This window comes from Lissotriton vulgaris, chromosome 6 (assembly GCF_964263255.1).
Source record: "Lissotriton vulgaris chromosome 6, aLisVul1.2, whole genome shotgun sequence".
NCBI classification, from domain to species: domain Eukaryota; kingdom Metazoa; phylum Chordata; class Amphibia; order Caudata; family Salamandridae; genus Lissotriton; species Lissotriton vulgaris.
In genome coordinates, this window is record NC_141694.1 from 655,089,981 (window position 1) to 655,112,466 (window position 22,486).

At 47.0% G+C, this 22,486-nt stretch overlaps 1 protein-coding gene across 1 annotated transcript in view; it reads left to right on the forward strand.

Annotated features, from left to right (window-relative positions):
* Positions 1 to 22,486, forward strand: part of RNGTT (RNA guanylyltransferase and 5'-phosphatase) — a 1,829,700-nt gene that overhangs the window by 182,860 nt on the left and 1,624,354 nt on the right. The window contains exon 5 of the mRNA XM_086926663.1: positions 18,085 to 18,160. Within this exon, the coding sequence (XP_086782789.1) occupies positions 18,085 to 18,160 (76 nt within the window). The remainder of the gene's footprint in view (positions 1 to 18,084; positions 18,161 to 22,486) is intronic.

Genomic DNA, 22,486 nt, shown 5'->3' on the forward strand with positions numbered 1-22,486 from the left:
AGCCGGAACAAATGTGGTACACTTCCATTTAACACACTGGTGCTTGCTTACAAACCTGTTCCTTAAAGGATAAACTGGACCCATGCATGACTGAAGTCTGGGAGACCGTTCCAAACTCTAAAGTGGGGTAGCCACTACCCATGTACTCAGTCCAGGACCCTGCAACCCCTTTGGAGTATTGGTTTTCTAGTTTAGTCATTCCTAACCATGATAATCAAAAACACACGGTTGTCCAAAGCTGTGGATCAAGGCTATAAATATGTAGTGCCTGTTGCATCAAAGGGGTTTGCCCGTTCTCGGTCTATGGGAAAATGTGTTGATACATAAGGGCTGTAGTTCTGTCCAAAAACCCTTTTGGACCTTTGATTCAGAGTACTCTACAGAACTCTTGCTAGGGATTCGTGGTCAGTGTTCATTTGATAAAATGATGCAACCCCTAGTATTTCTTCAATAATTCCCTCAGCAGTAGATCATGAAATAGTGGAAGAGAAAAGAGCACCGAGGCATCCTGTAGGTATTTCTCTTGCGGAAGGAAAATGACGAACTGCACTGATCACATGATTTAGGGAAGACCGATCAGAACCATACAGTATCAGGACATAGTCTACAATGCCAAAAGTGGTTGGTGGATCTAACGTTATTAGGATGGATGGACGACAGACCACCATACCTTACCAAGAAAAGGTCATTTATAACATTGGTCATGGAGGTGTTGACATCCAAGCACAATTTAAAGGAGATAGAGTAACTGGCAAGGGAGAATCCTGGTATCATATATTTGATCAATAACATTAAGGAGCCACTACTCTCAGTTCTGCTAATGTTTTCAAATACCAAAATAATCATTACAGAAGGCAAAAAGTTAGTTAATCAAGGGAATTAGCATAATTAATTCATAAGCAAAAGACATGAGTAGTTTCATACAAAGTCCACATCTAAGAATTGTCTCTTTCCCAAATAACACCTCTTTTATAATGTTTTAGACACAGTAAGCACACAGTTGTCATAGCATGACATTACATGATTATGCAGTACTGAAATGTTAGTTGCACAGCACCAGTCACATTATTATTTTAGAGTACCACGTCCTTGCACATTAACCTCATTGGCTAGGTGCGCGTCATTAGTTGCAGAAGAAATATGAATACAACACACGAAAAAAAACAATGAACTGCTTTTGCACATAAATAGCATCAGCGTATTAACGGAGGCCTATGTTAGTGGCCATGCAATGTTGATACATCAGAACACCCTTGCCTGGGGAAGCTAGTGAAGTAGAGACCACAATTTGCAGCTGAATCTAAAATGGTTTTCTGAAACAGAATGAAAACATGAACATGCAAGAATCGTCCGCACAAATAAACAAACCCTCTTAAGTGCTGCATCCTAGTCATGCCAAGCCTAAGCCAACCTAAATTAGGCGCAATATTTTTAATATGAAAATCTGCTCCCTTAGAGAATTTGTTCCATGTCGTGGATGGAAACATGAATGGTTGCTACATAGCATATGATGAGCTTACAAATGCTCCTTCAGCTACTCACGGACCACCGTCTACAGGATTTTACTTCCTAAAGGCTAGCTAGCAGGGTTAACCGCAGGGAGTGTAACACAGACCGACTTGGTCTGAGGTCTGCCTGGAAATAGTAGTGCAATTATTTTAAAGGGCCTATCCTGTTGAATCTTTAGTAATTTTATGAATACGGGGGTCAGTGATGGCTTAAGTATTTAAAATCTTAATTCAGAAAAGAGAAGGGAGAATTCTTATTGGTTTAAGTATTTACATTCTATTTTAGCTTCAACAGAAATGGGGCCAACACATGTTTCGCGATATCAGTCGCTTCATTCGGGCCAATTTACATCCACATTTCAAGAAATTGACACTTCATGTTTGCATTCATGCCAATCAAGTAATCATCAGTATAAAGGCAGTAACCTACCCCATTAAATTGTTTGAAAATTCATCCGCTGATATATGTTTGACTAGATCATTCACCCTCCTTAAATCCACAATGGCACGATAACCGTCTCTCATTTGCACCAATAGTGACACAGGCAAGCTATTGCAAATAACTGTAGGGAGTTTGGCTTTTTTTAACAGGGGTAAATTCAACCTCACGCTGGGGGGCTGGGTTTGCTGTATAGAGGTATTGGTAGTAAGCTGCAAAGACCTGCCCAATCGTGGGCAACTCCTCAGAGTCCCTGTCTCTCTGAAGTTTTACCTTCTGACCTTGGGTGCCAAGAGTTCAGATTGTGTTAAAGAGTGTTGTGGGGAGCAAGGAGGGTGTTGCAGGCAGTTGTCGGCATTGTGCAATAAGCAAGCTGGGTGTCACGGATGGGCAGTTTGGTGCTTTTTGTTAGCGGCCCCCTGCGGGCTGTCGATGCTGCTGTGCGAAGAGACTGACTGGTGGCGGCTTGTGCTGGATTTCGGGTCGAGCATTGTGGTCTTGATGCGAACGAGCCTGTTTGCAGTTGTGAAGATCCCAAAAGCTTGATTTAAGAGCCTGTGAGCAACACCAAGGGTCCAGGACCGGAGAGGCATCACTTGGGGGTCAGGGACTCGCTGCAGCTGGGTCCAGGAGCTGGTTGGGGGGCCTTTATGTCCCTGAGGCTCAGATCAGGAGGCCAGCAGACTATCCTTTGGAGTCACTCTGGGATCCTCGGTTCAAAGTGAAGTTGCAGGTCCATTTATTCTTTCCCAGGCAAGAGGGCAGGAGGTCAGCACAGCAGGGCAGCAGTCCCTTTAGCAGCAGTCTAGCAGAATGGCAGTCCTTTTAGCAGCACAGCAATCCTTCCTGGCAGAGTGTCCATAGGTCCAGAAGTGTACTGAAGAGTTTGCATCTGAGGTCCAGTATTTATACTCAGTTGTCCCTTTGACGTTGCGGAGAAGGTTCTAGAGGTTTCCCTTTGAGGTCTCCAGGCATTCTGCCTTCCCGACCTGGTTCCAGATTAACTACAGGGGGTATGCAGCCCTTTGTGTGTATGTAAGCAGAGTTGTGCCCAGCTCCTCTCTACTTCCTGTCAGTGATGGCCCATCCAGGCACACCCAAATTCCCTATGGTGTGTGGCTGTCTTGGAGGGATACAATAAGCACAACTGTCAGCTACACCCAGTCATTTGACCAGAGACAGACTAGAGACACTAAATGGCAAAGGCAAGAAAATGCCAACTTTCTAACTGGCATTTTTGGAATTGCAATTTAAAATCCAACTTCACCGTAAGTTAGATTTTACATTGTGATTCCAGAGAGACCAAACATAAACTTATGTTATGTTATAAGGGCTTGTATAGCACAAACTGCTCACTCCAGAAGAAGCATATTGGCGCTAGAGTGGAACTAGGGGGGTAGTAAGCAGATCCTCAGCAGGGGCTGTTCCCCAGGAGTGATTTGTGTGTGAGACAAATTACGTTTTTTGATTGGCAGCCAATGTAGTGCTCTTAAGGTAGGTACGGAGTGGGAGCCGGGCGGAAGTTTGCATACTAATCGAGCCGCAATATTTTGTACCACCTGACGTTTAGAGAGGAGAGTCTCATTGGGCGCAACCAGAAGCACATTACTGTAGTCCAAGCTGCTCGTAATGAGGGCCTGGATCAGAGTGGAACTGATCGGAAGTCAAGGAAAAACGTTTTTTGAGGAAACGCAAAGTGCTGAAACGGGTACCACAAATAGAGGTAACTTGTTCCTTCATTGAGAACCTATTATTCACCAAAAAGTCAAAGTTTTTTTACCACGCTCTTGGGACACGGTACTGGACCCAATTCTTTTGACTACCAATCTTCTGACCAGAATTCCGGTGCTATCCTAAACAGGAGGACTTCATTCTTTCCTTCATTCAGTTATAGGCAGGTGAAGCCCATCCAAGCTGCCACCTTTCTCCTGCAGTCAATAAATCTAACTTTAAAAGCCTCTGGAGCTAGCCCAAATGAAATTAACAATTGGGTGCCATCTTTATAGGATATTATTTGAAACCACATGCCCTAACAATCTTTGCAAGCATGGCTTCATAAATATTACAAACAAAAAGGCTCAGCACATACCAATATATTTAAAGTATCAAAAAGTAATATAGTACAGTCTATGAGAATGCAGTCTAGTATCAAACCCATTCTTAGTAAATATGCTCCCAAAGCCCAATGAATTTGCTGGAGACTTCGTTTTATCAAAAACATTTTCTTCTTTCTTTATTTTGATAGGTGAAATTTTCATTCAATTATTAAAAACATGATCATAGCCGACGCAGCGCGTTTCGTCTCCATGAGACTTCTTCAAGGCTTTATTTATAATTCTTTGTTCGTACTTTCCGATGAGTCTTCCTCAAAAGAGCGCCAAATAGTTTCATTTGCGTGTTCCTATCACTGGTAAGATCGTGCCTGCCACAAATCAGAGATAAATATTCTCCAAAAATGACGCAGTTTAGCCTCAATATATTTCACAGTAGTATCCTTCTGTCTGCAACTTTACGAACTCGGACATTGGACCGAAAGTCTTGCTCCATTGATAATTAATTGAGACAGAAGGAAGAGCAAGACTCATCGGAACGTACGAACAAAGGATTATAAATAAAGCCTTTGGGGGTGTGGCCAAGCAGCATGGCAGACCGGACGTGAGCTCCTTCGGCTCCCTGCCGTCCGCCGCTAAAATCCTGATTATCGATCCTTTCAGCCCACCTCAGAAGGCTAAATTGAGCTTCCGCGAGCCCAGACCGTGCTGTACTCCGTTCCCACTTTCCAGGCTGTGGGTGCCCGGATCACCACCGAGCTCGAACCGACCGATCTGCCGCCGCCGGCCCTGCCTGAAATCGAGGCCGGGGACTGCGGCCTGACCCGACCATCGGCGATTCCGGATACGGTGGGACCCATTGCCATCGGGGCCCCCTGCAGTTACCAGGGCGCTGGAGCGGCGTTGTGCCCGCCGAGGCACGGAGCGCCTTAGTGGGCCGGACTTGCCGGCCGCGGTGGAGGCAGCAGCCGCCACTAATTGAGGCCGGGGATCGGGCCTAGACGCGGCGGAGCAGCAGACTTGCCGGAGGACCCCATTGCCATCGGGGGGCCCTGCGGCGACGGAGGCGAGAGTGGGAGCCTGGATTGCTGCACCGGCCGGTTCGGTAGGCGGAGTGACGGCCTGCCGGTAGCTATAGCGGCCTGTGCCCTGTCGGGGTGCCTGGTGCGGAGGGGTCTGCCGCCTCTGAGGTTGTCTGCCGCGGCCGGAGTGTCGCCCTGCACGATGCCTGCTGCTATTTGAGACCCGGCCCTTGGTTCCGAATTGTGCCCTGAGGTGAGAGGGCGGCCTGTCCACTTCGGGACAGGACCGCGCGAGTGTGGGGACTGGGCCTGCCCGCCGAGCCTGCAGAAGGAAGGGTCTCCAGGGCACTTGCCGCCATCGGGGGTTTCCTTTTTCCCCCTTACATGGGAGAAGTATAGGTGGACAGTGGGTGGACAGAGGCCTGAGTCCTGACTGCCCGGAGGCGGGGTTATTGGAGACCGGACTAGGAGCGGTATACTGGACCCCTGGAACACGTCTCTCCTGGTGCTGGGGGACCCACGTCTATGGGAACTCTCAAATCTTATGCCCCAGCGTTAGCAGAGACACAGCATCTAGATGTCCGGTGGCCCGGAGGAGGTACCCTCGGGGGGGGGGAATGCCCTACAGCTGATGGAGATGGGAGGATACCGTGTTGCCCACACATAGCGCCACTCAGGACTGAAGCCGGCGTTGGGGCCTAGCCTCTCCTTTCCTTATGGTACATTGAACCCTGGGACGCACCCCCACAGTGCCCTCCTGACCCGATCTGCTTGAGAGAGGGACAGATCGGATAGGTGGCAGTAGCCCGGCGTCCCGGCTCCTACAGGACGATTTTTCTGGGGGTACGCAAAACAGAGCTACACCTGCGACGGCCCTGGGCAGTGGGGGGCCCAGAAGCTGATTTAGTGGGCCTGGTGCCTGGACCTTATAGGGCATCTGAGGGTGCTGCTGTGCCGACGAGCTAGAGGATTGGGGACGCTTGATTGGCCCTCCACCGCAATTCATGATGCGCAAGGATAGAACACCCAGGGCGGTGCAGCCCAGCACCATTATCCAGTATACTACGCAGAGGCTCCCTTCTCAGAGACTCACTCGCCAGTCGGGTCAGGAGGAGGGGGGGGTCCAGCGCCCGAGGAGCCGTCACGGGCGGAATTACTGAAGGCGATACAGGGTTCCCACTCGGCCTTGGAACGTCAGATCGAGACACTGTCCATCGACGTGAACCTTCTACGGACTGACCTGCGCAAGGTGGCCGATAAAGTCACGACTGCGGAAGGGGATATTACTCAGCTGCAAAGAGAGGTGGCGTCCCTCAAGAAAACGGTCTCCCAACTTTCGGCCGCGACGAAGGCCCTGGAGTGGAGAGCGGAAGACGCAGAAGGGAGGGCGCGCCACAGTAACATCCGTGTACTGGGTATCCCGGAACGAGCGGAGGCGGGTCACCCGGAACGCTCCCTTGAGCAATGGATTCGTACGGTGTTGTGCCCTGAGGGCCTGTCGGACGTTTTAGTGATAGAGAGAGCACACAGAGCGCTGGTCCCACCTCCAAAGCCCGGCGCCCCTCCTCGGGCCCTTATCGCCAAAATTCTGAACTAACGTGATAGGGACCGCATACTACGAGCGGCGAGGGTATCCAAGGACCTTGTTTTTGAGAATGCGAAGGTGTCCATCTTCCCGGACTACACGCAGCTAGTTCAGGAACAGCGCAAGTCCTTTCTGGCAGTTAAACAAAAGCTCAGGGAGATGCACCTGCAGTATATGCTACTCTATCCGGCGAAACTCCAGGTTCTCTCTCAGGGAAAGGCTCACTTCTTCAAAGCTCCTGCGGATGTGTGGTAGTGGCTCGAGATTCGGGGAGATGATCTCCCCCCTGGAGAGCGGGCTGGAGCTCGGAGCACGTGGGGGACCAGACCGCGGAGGCGGCGCAGCCGGAGATGGTGTCGAGGATCCTGTGAGGATGAGAGTGTGGAGAGCAACAGTGTTACGGTGAGAGAAGACTGCTCCCTACACATGGATGTACCGGCAGCGTCTCAGCCTGCTTCTCCTGGGGAGATCCTGGTACTTGACACATTCTGCCCTCTGCGGAGGAGGTTTCCCCGACCAGTGCAACGGTCCCGGAGATGGCTGGAGCGCAGGGGCAGGAGCCGGATGGACTATCGTGAGGAGGAGCCCTGCACCCGATACTTTCCTAAACTCTGGACAAATTGCTAGACACTGGCTGGACAGTAAGAGGGCTATGATGGATGGGGGGGGGCACTGCCTAATGCTGGGATCCGGGAGTGCGGGACGCGGGTGGGGGACGGGGAGATGTGCTAATGAGGATCTCCTTTATCGCTAACAATGAGGTGGAGGTTGTTTTTGGGTCCTGGAGGGGCGGCCTGGGGGTGAGTCGGGTTGGGGGGGGGGGGGGGGGGAGTTTGGGAGGGTCTTTACCGTTTGGGTATTTGGGAATGCTGTGTACGTCCTGGCACCGGCAGGGGAAGGGCATATTAGCGTGTTTAATTGTTGCAGTAATATTGCTCGTGGGTGGGGAGTGGTTGGGGTTGAGGGAGGTAAAGTTGGGGGGGAATGTTGCAGGCATCAGGTGTATTACAGTTCGGGCACGGAAATGGTGGGCCACAGGACGTAGGATTGTTCGCCCGGATGGGCACTATTCCCACTCATGGCACACAAGTTCTTAAGCTGGAATGTGAGGGGCCTGGGCACTTGTACCAAGCGGCATAGGGTTCTATCCTTCCTCCGGAGGCACGGGATCTCTATTGCGTGCCTACAGGAGACCCATCTAGATGAGGAGGGTGCCCAAAGTTGGCAAAGAAGTGGAGGGGCCAGGTGTTTCACTCCTCATTCTCAACATATGCTGGGGGGGGGGGGGTCCTAATTTGGGTGGCCCCCGGGGTCCTGTGCGCTGTTCAATATGTGGAGGCGGATATCGATGGCAGGTACCTGCTCCTGTGGGTGAAGTTGGACGGGAGGGAACTCTCCATTTTAAACTCATACGCACCTAATGTAGACGACCCTGACTTTTGCACCTACAGGAGGTCCTTGTATTGGGTCTGGAGGGCCCACTGCTATGGTTCGGGGACTTTAATTGTGTGCTGGACCCTGTATTGGATAGGTCCCCTCCCCGCACAGGGACGAAACCGCGCATGACAGCGCGACTTAGAGAGGTGATGCAGAACTTAGAATTCAGTGATGTGTGGCGCCTGGGTAACCAGACTCAAAAACTATTTACGTGTTTCTCCCCCACTCATAACACACACAGTAGACTAGACCGGGTACTGGCGGCCAATGTGGACGCTTCCCTCTCCCTAACGGTCACCCATCAGGCCCGTTTTTTATCCGATCACTCTCCAGTAACCTGCGTTGCCCAGTGGGAGAACCAGCCCTCCCGCCCTCGCACCTGGAGGATGCCGATAGACCTCTTGAAGGACCAGGTGGGGAAGGACCATGTGGAGACTGCCCTCACGAATTACCTTGACTTGAACTGGGAGGGAGGGGACCTTACTTATTCTACCAAATGGGATGCCCTGAAGACGGTCATTCGGGGTGAATGTATGGCCCTCCCCTATGGAGTCCGGAAACAGCTACTTCGGGAATTGCGAGCTGCGGAGGATGCCCTTCTGCATCTGCAGACCTTGCCAGATCCCGACGACCTGGGTCAGGAGTCGGAACGGACGGCTCGCACGTGTGTACATGACATACTGAACCGTCTAGACAAATATACTCTGGGCCAGTATCGGCAGCGCCTCTATCGGGAAGGGGACAAATCGGGCCGGTTATTGGCTTGGATCCTTCGGCGTGAGTTCGCCCCAGAGAGGATTGTTGCCCTGAGGAGCCCCACAGGAGGAATGGTACACTCGGAGGCGGGTATCCTTCGGGTCCTCCGGTCCCATTTGCAGACGGTGTATGCCGTGGATCCCACGATTACTGGGGCCTCCTTCCTCCCTTATCTCCGGGGACTTACCCTACAGACACTTCCCCAGGAAGCCGCGGAGGAACTGGATGCAGTTTTGACACTTCGTGAGGTGAAGGTAGCGATAGCTGGCCTGCCGAGGGCTAAATCCACGGGAGGAGATGGCTACCCCTCCGAATTTTATCAAGCATTTGCGGACGCCCTTGCCCAACCCCTCTTGCAGGTGTACCTGGAGGCGTTTGAACAGGAAGCTCTTCCGCCCAGTATGAATCAGGGCGAAATCTGTATGATCCTGAAGCCGGGTGGGGATAGTGGCGACCCGCGGCATACCGACCCATCACCATGATAAATACAGATGTGAAAGTTTTAACTAAACTCTTGGCTGCCCGGCTGGCGCCGCACATGGCGGACCTGGTACAACACGACCAATGAGGGTTTATCCCTGGTCGCAACACCTCCATGAATTTGAGACAATTGAACCACATCATTCACGAGGTGCGAGACAGAGAGGACCAGATAGTCCTGGTGTCGATTGACCTCGCTAAAGCATTTGACACCGTGGACTGGGGGTACCTCTTAGAGGTCTTCCGGATGGTGGGGATGGGCCCTGGCTTCTGTCGTTGGATACGCATCTTGTACAAAGCCCCCGGGCCAGAGTGCGGCTCGGCGCAGCACGTTCGGAAGAATGGCTCTTGGGTCGGGGCACGCGGCAGGGTGTCCCCTCTCGCCGCTCCTTTTCGCCCTAGCGAACGAGCCTTTGGCGGTCCAGGTGCGAACAGACATGACGCAATGGGGCATCACAGTGGGCGACACGTGCAATGTGATCTCCTTATATGCGGATGACGCCCTCTTCTATTTAATGATTACTGTGATCCTCCGAGCACTCAATCAAATATCAGAAAGTCTTTATATAGTTATAAATAGTGAAAACTATATAAAGACTTTCTGATATTTGATTGAGTGCTCGGAGGATCACAGTAATTGTTTGGACCATTGGTTTGTCTTGGAGACTGTGGTAACCAGTCCCCCACCTCTTCCTGAGCACCACTTTGACATATTGTTTAATTACGTATACCTGGACTCTGTGCTGTGCGCTCTTTTAAGCCGTTACCATTGTTTTCTTTCTATTTAATGACCCCGCGGGAGTCAGTGCCCGTCCTCCTTCAGCACTTTGATCGCTTTGGTGCGGCTTCGGGTCTGAGAATTAACTGTGGAAAGTCCCTGATTTTCCCCCTGGCAGGCTACGGTGCGGGACCGCTGACGGCCCTGCCGAATCTTGGGCTACGATGGGAGCAGGAGGCGTTCCGGTATCTCTGGATCCAGGTAACACCCACGGATGCGCAGGGGTTAGCCCGAAATATTGACCGAGTTCTCAAGTCCTTACAACAATCGATCACTTTCTGGAACTCCTTGCCACTATCCCTTATGGGGAGGCTGGCCGTTGCAAAGATGGTGATGCTCCCTAGGACGCTCTATGTCCTTCAGAATTCCCTGTGCCCACTCCCCTCGCGTGTTTTTCGCACACTTAATACGTTGCTTACTTCGTTACTCTGGGCGGGCCGTGGTAGCCGAGTTGCCCTCCATACCGTGGTACGAACATGGGAAGAGGGGGGGTTAGAGGCGCCTAGATTTGACTTGTACTACTATGCGGCACAGCTGTTGCCGGCTGCACGGTGGTTCGCGGATGGAGACAGCTGGGAGATGAGTCTACTGGCCGGCAGGGCTGACGAGCGAGTATTGCAGGTGGCATTGATGCAAGGACGGGGAGCAGATGAGGTCCTGCCCTACGTGGTGCGCCAGGCAGCTGCGACTGGCAGCGGTTTGTGGAGAAAATACTGCAGCGAGCCCCCTTTCATAGGGAGTTGCCGGTGTGGATCCTTGCCTCTGTAGTGGATATGACGAACACATGTCCTTTACGGATTGGAAAATGGGAGGCTGTGAGACTTTAGCGGACGTTTATCCCAATGAGTCATTCGTGTCCTTTGAGCAAGCCATGGAAGCCGTTGGCCTGGGGGAGGGACAATATTTGCACTATCTGGGCCTTCAGGAGGTGGCAAGAGCGACGTGGCCCCAGTTACCGGAGGCGCCCCGGTTGTCCCACACCCTGAACATCCTCCTCTCTTGCGGCAGATGGCGTAAGCTGATATCTCTGCTGTATTCAGCCATGAGACAGGACTCGACCCCGCCGGTTCCACCTTCCTGGGGGGCCTGGGAGATAGACCTGGGGCTCACCCTGACCCCAGGACAGCGTAAGCGAATAGGGAGACTTACCCACAGAGTGTCCTGCAATGCGAGATTCAAATTGACACATTTCAACTTTATGCACCGCACCTATTTGACCCCGCTGTCCTTGAGGCGTATTTCGGGAGACAGGGAGGACAACTGCCCCAGATGTGGGATGGAGAGGGCGGGGTTCCTACACCTGACCTGGGACTGCCCCTTGGTCGGTAGCTTCTGGAGGGGGGTGGTAGATCGTATATATGCTGTAACTGGCCTCCGGATTGATCTGAATCCGCTTCACTGCCTATTAGCCCTGGTCCCTAAACCTAGGAAGAGAAACCTTTCCTACAAACTTTTGCAATTAATGTTGGTGCTGGCGAGGCGTAGGGTGGCAATCACCTGGATGGGGCGGAGGGCTCCTGAGTTGTCAGCGTGGCGTAAAGATGTCAGAGAGTGGTCACTGGCTGAGGAGACGCATATGCAGAGGACCCGCAGGGATGTGAGGTTGCAGGATGATCTCCTTGCATGGCGAGTCATGTGTGCCACGGAGTTGTCTCACAGCGATTCAGATGGCACAAGCGCTGAACTTTTCTCTTCAGGGGACTCGGGATCTGAGAGGGAGGGGGGAGGGGGTGGGGAGGTTGGACCCGCGCTAATGTAGGTGCATTGCCTGTTCCTCAACTGTATTTCACGTTATTGATGTGGTCATTATGTTGCTCATGAACACAGCCTGAACTGTACTCACTGTACCTTATAGTGCCATAATGAGGTTATCGTACTGTATACACATGCTTGATGATTGATGCCAAGTACGGGGGGGGGGGGGATATTTTTTTTCCATGTTGCAAAACCAAAAATAAAGTTTTTAATATAAAAAAAAAAAAATAAAGCCTTGAAGAAGTCTTGTGGAGACGAAACGCGCCGCGTCGGCTATGATCATGTATCATGTTTTTAATAATTGAATGAAAATTTCACCTATCAAAACAAAGAAAGAAGAAAAGTTTTTTGATAAAACAAAGTCTCCAGCAAATTCATTGGGCTTTGGAGCATATTTACTATGATTGTGATTGATACTAGACTGCATTCTCATACACTGTACTATATTACTTTTTGATACTTTAAATATATTGGTATGTGCTGAGCATTTTTGTTTGTGGTATTAATTTTGGTTTTCCAAAATATCAAGGGAGCCCAGGGGGGTCAGGTTCCCAGTTCCCGCACTACCACTGTTCTGTCTATATTACCTAGAACATTTAAAAAAACGGTGCAGGTCTAGGGTGCCTTGACCTTTTATTTTATAGCTTCATAAATATTGTAGAGGAAAAGCCATGAGGAACCCCCGTATCAATAGTAACTGTTCTAGATTTGAAGGGGTGGATTTAGATCTTTGTGTCAGCCAGGAAGTCCTTCAGCCAAGCGAAGTTCTTCCCATGTAGGCCTATCTCATACAGTCTCTGATTGAGAAAGAAATGGGAGACCGTATCGAAGGCGGCTGACCAAACAAGTAATACCAGCATTGCCGGAGCGCCTTCAACCAGTAGTATTCTGACGGAATCAATAACTGACAGAAGGTCAGTGTCCATGCTGTGGTAAGTTAAAAAACCAGATTGTGTGGTGTCCAGTGTGCAGTTGTCCTCTAAATATTTAGAGAGTTTGTTGTTAACTAGGCCCTCCAAGACTTTACCAAGAAGAGGAAGGAGCAAAATGGGCTGATAATGTGCGTGCTCATAGGGTCTGCATTTGCTTTTTTCAAGATAAGAACGACAAATGCTGCCATCCAATCCTGTGGCAATTTCACTGAGTCCAAGGATAAATGAAGTAAATCTGTAATGCAGAGAGTTAACAGAGATGACAGAGAGGAGACTATGCCTGTCGGATAGGGGTCAGATGTAGAGACAGATTTACCCTTCCCCAGCATATCTTGCACCTGTTCTCCAGAAATAGTAGCAACCTTTCCCAACAAGGCTAGGACGTTGGATGGTAATAGATTATAGTTAGTAAGTTCAACTGGGCCTGCTGCCAATGATGAAAAATCCGTAAATAATCTGGATATCTTTTCCTCAAAATAGTCAGCCACCGAGTCCCATTACTCTTGCAAGACCAGTATTGGTAAATTGCAGGCAGCGGTCTTAGCAAATTCATTCAGTACTTGAAATAGTTCTCTCGTAGAGTTGCCAGCCTGCTCGATCCTGCTGATAATACGACATCTGCCCACCTTCCTAATCTTCCTTCCTGTGGTACATTAGAAGGGCTAGTTTGTATGCCCTCCTGTCAGGGGATTGTCTTGCGCAACCTCCTTTCCAATCTTTTACAGCCAGTGTTTTCACTTCTCAGCTCTGCCATATACCAAGAGGCTTGATGTTTACTGGATCTGTTATTGCTGGCTTTGAGGGAAGCTACTACATCAAAAGCTTTAGTAAGAAAATTGATAGCTAGCTAAAGCTTCATTAATATCATACAATGTGTGTATATCAGAGGGGTGAAAGGTGGACTGGAATTCAAAGGGTTAATCTTCCTCCAAGGCCTGGTTGCTCTTATGCCAGCCTTCTTTGCCAACTCACCACTGCTAACCTAGGTTTCTCAAAGCTGATGGAGTAGTGGTCAGTTTAAACTAATGGCATAGGGTTGTCTATATTCAACTGCCAAAGTAGCTCTCTATGCCTTTTGACCATTCAAACAGCTTTTCTAGTGGCCATTTCATTGGCCAGGAGGGTTAGTGAACTGCAGGCACTCTGTGTGCACCTTCCTTACACAACTTTTCCGCCCAGACAAACTGTTTTTGTGAAACTTGTCTTTTTCTGGCTGACAGTGATGACACCTTTTGGCGTGGGCCAGTCCTTCCCATTGCCTATCTTCTTTGTTCTTCCTCACCCTTCCAAAGAGGAATAGAGACTTACTGCTTGAACCAAATAGAGCATTATCGTTCTATATTGGTCGTACTAGAGAGTTAAGTGGACGATGAACTCTTTATTGGGTTCGTCGAAGCGAAGAAAGGAAAGGCCATGCAGAAATAGACATTCTCAACATGTATTGTGCTCTGCATTAGAATCTGCTAACCACTGGCCAAGAAGCTACCCCCTGAAGATGTGTGCTCATTTCACCAGAGCCAAGGCTGCCACCACTGCATTGGCTTGCTAAGTCCCTGTCCTGACCATCTGTCAGGCTGTGACGTTGCCATCTCTGGACTCATTTACCAAGCACTACTACCTGGACAGTCAGGTCTGTCATGATAGGCATTTTGGTCCTCCAGGACTTTCTGGTCGAAATTTGTTTGTGGACCCACTTCTAGGGAGGTATTGCTTGGGTATGTAGTATAAGGCAAGGAATATGTGGTTAGAGGTATCTGATGAATAAGTTACTTACCTTCAGTACCACTTATCTGGTAGAGGCTCTATGTAGCCGCAGATTCCTCACCGACCCTCCCATCCTTCTTGCTCTGTGAACAGATTTGTCTATTTAGGTTAACCCTTGTAGGTCCTTAGTGACTGCACATTAGGCCATCAACATTGCGTCTTTGCTCAATGCTTCTGGTGTGGAAATGTCCCGAAAATAAACTGATCTCAATGCACTGGGTTGGTACTGCACCGTCGCTTCCGGCGCGCAGTAAACTACGCCACCTGCCGGTATGCAGAGGTACTCTGTAAAAATTTCCAGATCCAGTCTGATGCCGGGAAATATTCTAAGGTAAGGAATCGGCAGCTAGATAGAGACTGTATCAGATAAGGCATTATCAAAGTTAAGGAACTTATTCTCCAAGAGTATAACTGAATTTCTTATAGTAGCAATCTAAGAATGTCCTTGATTTCTATAAACGCTAATATGTATCCTAGGATACAAAATTAATTTGTCCCTATGCTAAATTGTAAAAGAAGCATAAAAAATATGCGCTCATCAGAATAAATTGAATAACATATCATGTTTTCTTTAGAGGTGAGAGAAATTCTAGATCCTAATACAGGTTTAGAAACACTCAGTATACCTAGGTAACCCAGTTTATTTTTTAAGAATGTCAAAAGAATTCACATTCTAGTAGCCTCTTCACAGAACTTCTTCACTTTCTCACCAAAGGGAATTCTCTGGTCAGTTGCTTCCCAAGAATTAGCTTACTGTAATCAGACTAAGAACTCTTGTAGGGCTACCATTGAGATACAAGTTGTCTTGACCAATGCATCTTTTCCCAGTTTCTGTAGAAGATATGTATGTACATAAGAACTGGAGACATGGAAAGTCTAAAAATCTCATGTGGATCACAGTACTAGATTAACTTTTCCACCTAACTGGGCATTTTTGTTGAAACTAATTAAAATCGACCCCTCTTTCTGCAGGACGATGTAAAGAATTGTCCATAGAAAATGGCAATGATGTCCTCCTTTAGCAAACATGCCTCTTGTTAAATAAGTCAAATATTATTTTCTAATGCTTAAAGGTTTTCAGTCTTTATAAGGAGCCTCCTAAAATAAATTAAGTCCCCATAAGTGTTTCTGTATCCCAAAAAGCTTGGGTTAACATGTAGCAAGTATGGCTTTGAGAAATGCAGATGGTGTGTGTTTATGGTCTGATCCCCAGTCCTCCTTAACTTCAACCACACTTTCTACTCTATATTCTCCCCGCTCCCTCCTTTTGATTGCTAAATATGAATCAAACTGTATTCTTTCAATCCATCATTGCCCGATGGGTAGCCTTAGAATTGGATCTGTAATCAATGACTACCCCCCCCCCCCCTCCTTAAAACGTGCTACATGATTAAATAATGTTTCCTTGTTGTACTTTCAGTATGGGACTTGGGGGCATTGATTTTCTTTCTTTTACAGTCATTGTATGGAGAAATCTACGGTATGGCAATGATTTGCCTTGTCTAGTTAATGCAACTGTTGTTGTTTTACTGTAACACAATGTTTTTTTAAGTGATAAAAGAAATCTTGCGGTCAACCTAGCTATTAAGCTACCAATCACGGCATCATCATTTCGGTTGTTCTTCTCCAGTTGCCTTCGAAGTGAGTGATATATTTTACATAGGACATACTAGATATTGAAAAAGCTAAATAAGATATATACAATAGTCCCTAAAGTGCCCCACATGTTGTGTAGTTTAGGCAAGCTTTTGCAATGCGATCTGGGAGTGCCCACTGATCGAGACCTACTGGAAGAGGGTCACAAATAAGCTTTGAAGTTTGACTAGTATCGGGAGCCTACTTCAACTGGAACTGATGCTTATGACCTGCAAATTCATTGATCTAGTCTCACTATTGGCCAAGTACCTCTTTCCTATGTATTGTAAATCTACAACGGCTCCAGGCATATCTCGTTGCATGTTTAAGCTGCAAAAATAGACTGAAGTTGAGATATTAGTAATGGGTCTAAGAGTCAGAGGGGCAGATATGATATACTGGACGTGCAGTTTGTTTGAATTCATGATATAATTTTCCAAGAAACAAAATGAAGACCGCCCACCCTAAGGTGACTGCAGGACTAGAAATACGTTAATATTAATGAAATAGAAAGATGATTTGGTATAGCACCCCCTAACCTTTCTTTCCCCATGAGTGTTTCTCGTCTAAAAGAAGGAATTTGAGGTGGCGCTATAAGGCCTTTATAATTATAGACTTTGCTGTATATATTTGCATTTATTGAAGTGCTATTTGCGTTCCAAGTAAAAGTACCATACAGACGCAGATTATATAAATATCATCAGGTTTCATTTCTTGTTTAATGCGTATTGAAAACTAATGAAACATTTTTAGTCTGTGATTTTCTAATGCCGTTTTCATCGCCAGATAGACTGCTTTGCGACAATTTGCTTTCCTTCTTTAGCCTTTGAACGTAATATGCATTTATTTGAATCATTTTTTATTTTTTATTGAGGTGTAGAAAAACAAACTTACTTGATCCACCACGAAACCTCTTCTTGGCTGATAGTCTTTTCATCATACATTTACTTCACCCTACGTACCCTATCGGTCATTTTAATAGTCCCATGAAATGATTTACATAGCAGCTTCTCTTGAGGGGAGGGGTCTGTTTTCTGAGGGGCACAGTGACCACTCAAACATTGCATTCCATTTTGATCTGTAGGGTTTGCATGATTGCTGCATCTCCAAACTTTAAGTGTGGCAGAAGCTTAACTCTTAAGATCATATAACCGGTGTTCCTGCTGCCAAAGCCATGACAGTTCACGTCTTTTTCAAAAAGACAGCTAAAACTGTACTTCTGTTTCAGGTGATCTTCCCTCACAGTGATCAGGCCAAAAGTGTAATTTTGGGATTTTTCAGAGAACTCTCCACTTATTTTTATCCACCACTTCTGACCAGTGCTCTGCAGATCTTTTTGAAACCAGCCTCCAAAAATCACGTCAAATTGCGACTTCATCTGGCCACCCGCACCTCGTACAGCCTAATAGTTTATCATCCATTCTGTGCACAGCAACTGGTATCTTCTATGCAGTTATAAGGAATTCAATTTCTCATGTTTTTATTCTGTTGTCCATTAGTGAACTCTAGTTCAACAGCTGCCCGTGTAGCTCTATTCTTATTTGATGGGGATCGGCTTAGATTCATACATGTCTGACCTAGTTTGAGGAAACAGTTAATTCTTTAAATTTGAACGAATGTAGCTTTGCTAGGATAAGAGGCCCTCATCTGGCTTCAGTTGCGTATCTCTTATACGAAATCTGCTAAGTTTGATCATTCTTTAGAACCAATACAAGCAGTATTTAGGTGGTTCTTTTTAATATTCTTCCATATTCATTCCACACTTGAACGGTGGAAATAAGGGGTAAACCATTTCAGCAAATTTTCTTTAGAAAAGCAAGTGGGATTGTTAATAACTCAATTACAGACCAAAATAAATACTTAAACTTAGAAAGGTGGAACTCTGGGGTGTACTCTTTGTCAAAATAGTATTAATAACGCTTCCCCTTTCCTTTTGTTATAGGTGTCCACTGCACACATGGTTTTAACCGAACTGGCTTTCTCATCTGTGCTTTCCTGGTCGAGAAGATGGATTGGAGGTAACTTTTGACATTTAGCAGGACAACTGCATCATATTTTCTCCACAGCAGTTTCATCTTTCTTCATTCCCGCCTTTTACTACAGCGGAGTCTCATAGTTAATTTAATGTACATATAGTTGACTAGCTGTGATGTGGTGTACATCTAACATGTACTCTGTTGGTGATGCTGCCCAAGCTTATATCTTCTCGTGATAATTAATGGAAACTACTAACATGGCACATAAGGGCGAATGCTAAAATGGCAAGTCTCAGAACCCCTGACTACTGGTTCAGAATGGAAGACAGTAAGTGCTTTAGATGTTTGCCTCTTGAAATGTAGGGATTTCTGCTCCTGTGTTAATCTAAGTCTATATTCTTTTCAAATCAAATAAAAATAAACAAATGCCTTCACGTGCAACTGGATTTGAAAAGTATGTTAATGTCTCAAAAACGCTGAACATTGCCACTGTGGTTCCACACGGCGCTCTCTTTCACCATAGAAAGCAAGTGGTTACCCTTGAGTATTACCCTCGTTTTCTTCTGTTTCATAATCGGGTGCATCAGTTTGTTTGAAATGAGGCTTAATTATGAAGTACATAGTGCTGTGGCTGCTGCCAATTGCAGACCATGAAGTATTCTTTTTATGTCCCCTATCTTCTATGAGTATGTAGTGCACCAACAACAATTATCTAAGTTTATAGGTTAACAGGGTTCTACAGGCTTTATTAACACTCTAATTTGAACTTCCTTCCACCAACTTCCCTTGTCAGCTCAGTGGAAGACAGCATTTAGTGTTAATCTAGTAGTAAATAGATGGGAAGTGCATACCTATCCATTGGACCAGGTGGAGCAGAACGGAGGACCTAGACTTTGGCATACTGTACTGGTCAGGTAACTGGTCTGGGTACATGGGTAACATAGCTTACTGATTGCTTGCAATCAATATGTAATGGACCGCTATCATGTTCCATTGTCTTACGGTGCAAAGTCGTTGTATTCACACGTATTAAACTCTGTTATTTTAATTATTGGAACACTTAACTTTTGCTATATTTTCTCCCTGAACCAGTGTGCGTGTCTGCCACTAGTGTGAGTTGCTTGCTTTTGTCATGTGTATTTGATGCTACTTGTTCAGAGCTACCAAGGGACCCCCGTGTGATGCAACTACCTTAAGCAAGGGCAGGCTTTTAGCACTGTTTTATGCTGTGTGATTTTTAGGTCGAGACTGGCGTAGGCTGCACACATGCGCAGTCTCGCCAGCGAGACTTAATGACTCTGAGTAGCGAGGGTAAACCCCGCCCCTCTTCTCCATTGGCTAGCCAGCCAAACGGCGGCCAGCTATTGCAGAAGAGGTCTCAGTGTCGTCATTGTCTCGCTTTAAGCCCCGTCCTTTTCGGATTGGAGGGCGTGTTTTTTAGTTTTGTTCTACCCTCTTCTCCATTGGCTGGAATGGTAAACAACAAGTCAAAAACACACCTGTTTTTTCCATTCCAGCCAGTGGAGAAGAGGGGGGAAAAAACATGCCCCCAATCGCAAAAGGACGGGGCTTACAGACATGGCGAGCGCTTGTATTCCCTAACTAACAAGCGCTCTTTCTACTCTGGGCTCGTGCTGGTGAGGAAAGTGTTGTTCTCTGAGCTGAGGAGGGCGCGCAGACCCCGCCCCACCGGCATTTTCTCTCAACGCTGAGTCGCATCAGAGCTGATGTGTTGGTTACCTGGGCTGCTTTCGCAGCCATCCGCTCCGCCCGTAATTGGTGACGGGACCAACTACGTAGTAGAGACTACCGCCTAGTCTGGGTGAGCCAGAGAATGAGGGAGGCGTGACAGATGTATCTCTGGGTCACAAAGACGGTTATCGTGAGCGCATGAAGCAAGCAGCTTGCACCTACCTCTCTCACTCAGGCGTTTGTCACTGTCATTAAGAGCTAGGCCTGTGCCCCACATATCCCACTTGGTCAGCTTCCGTTGTATCCTCTATTCATTGGTATTTAGTGAGCCAAATGGTTAATAACTTTTTAGTTACAAATGAAGGCTCTGCTTCATAGTACATCGGCATAGGAGACACTACAACTTCCCGGCAGTTGTTTTCTTGGCCAGCTTGTAGATGTTATTACTAGTCAACCTGAAATAACCCATACCCTAAGTACTACTGCCAGCTTGTACCTATAAACATGCCTATCTACAGACCAGAAATAATTAGGTTTTGAAATAAAACACGCAAGAGAATCGCAGAAAATAGTGATAGTTTGCAGGTATAAATCTCTGTGCAAAGGAGCATAGATTCACCAAATGGCGGTACTTTTCAGTGGATGATACCATTTTACTAGGGGTGCTGTTAAGACAAATGATTTTGACTTTATCTGGGGCACCGATTTTAATATGTTCCTGCTGAACAATTATTAAGTTCTCACGCTTCACCATTACTGAAATTGCGCCCAGTGTAAACTTGCACATCTGCTTTGTGGTACTAAACAGGAATAGGTCAAACTCGCGTAAATACGCGACCTATTACATTGCAAATGCAATAGGTCTTGCATTTGCGAGAGATTAAGCTATTGGCATTGTAAATGACTATGCCATTTATTTATCTGTTTTCAAAACCAAACTAACACATAATGAAAACTTTTGTCATTTACAATGCCAATAGCTCTAACTTTTGCAAAGGCGAGACCGTTGCATTGTAAATGCTTGTTATACCCATGCCTATTACAGTAAAAAAGTAAAGTACAAGCTGCAGCTTGCGAGTAGCAATCCTGGACTGGCTGAAGGTGTCTTGAATAACTTCGTTCCTTCCGCTTGGCAGCTATGGAAAAATAAAACGTCAATGAAAAAATGGATGATTCCAGTAATGTCATGGAGCACCAGGCTGTGACCTATCTGTCCTTGATATTAGACGTGGCCCAATTTGAGCTGGATCTATCCATTGAAGGTCAAGTGAATTATATGGGCGAATCCTTGCCCCGGAGATCTGTGTGTATGGTCCAGGTCCCAAGAGTCTCGTCATGGTTCAGGTGATAAAGGCATTCGTTGCAGTGACCTATGTGTAGCACGCAGCGCACATGTTTCAGTGGCTAATGCCTGCTCAGTCACTATGGGGAAGCATGCAGTAAGCGTGCAGATCACCTCTTCTGTTGCTTTTTGTACCAGTAATGAGGCTGTGAAAGAAAGATGCTTATTCCAGCAGCTTAAACCAATATCATGCAGCTGACTTCTTTCCACTGAAAACCAAGATCTATTTGCCTGGCCCGGTCTCAGAAAGATAACCTAGAAATTGCTAATTTTTTATTTGGATTTTGGTATTGGTAAATATTCTCGAATTTGAATTCTATGTGTAATTTGGCCTCATAGGTCGCATCTGCTGTCACAAGTGAGCTAATTATGTATCTTGTTGCCGTCCCTCCACTTTGATAGGCTGCAGCTTGAAAGGTGTGATCGATCTCCCAAGTGCTGGAGAATGGATACACGTTTCTGAGTTTACTTTGCTTGTAATATCCATGCAGCAGAACTGAGGGCCTGATTTAATAAGAGAAGTTTGCAAACTAGCATATGCAATTTGAATACTGGCTTGTTTGCAAACCGTCCTTCAGTTTACAAAGGGACTGATGTATCAATCTAGTCATAACAAAGACAACTTGAAGGAGGTTGCAAAACGTCTTGCTGTGTAATTTTAATGAGGCAAGACAATATGTGCCACTGCCTGCAAATGGCTGAGAACTCGGGAGTGGACAGCACGCCTCCAGCTCTGCATTCACATTCCCTGCTCAAAACCCTTTTTTTATAGCAGGCCCATGTCACTTAAAGGGACAGGTGCTGTTCTTTGTGGGAAGGAGTAAGCACGCTTTTATTTTCTGGAATACTGCTTGTCCCCCAAGACTGCCAGACACCGTTTCCAAACAGGAAGCTGTCCATCAGTGGACCTGACTGAATCAATCAGTAGTAAATTGGTTTAGGCTGGAAATATCCCTGCCTCATTTCTTGGAAATCCAACATGCTCGGGTTCCGCCAGCAAGAGGGATGGGAATTTGGAGTGCCCCCAGACCATTTTCAGGGATGGGGCACAATGAAAAGGAAGTGGGAGGATAAACCCCAGGAGTTCCTAGAGGGGGCTATCTGCCAATACCATTTTAGAAAAGCCGCAAAAACCCCAGCAAAGCTTTTATCTCATCTCTTCGGAGCCTTCTTGGAATCAGAAAAAGAAACACCCTCTTGCCGGTTACTAAACATCGAAAATTCTGTCTGTGAGATACATGTTAGTTGAGACGTACCTCCCTCTGTTCTTAATGTCCGCTTTTCAGGAACGGATCCAAACATTGCTGAATGAGAATTCATTAGGCCGACATAGT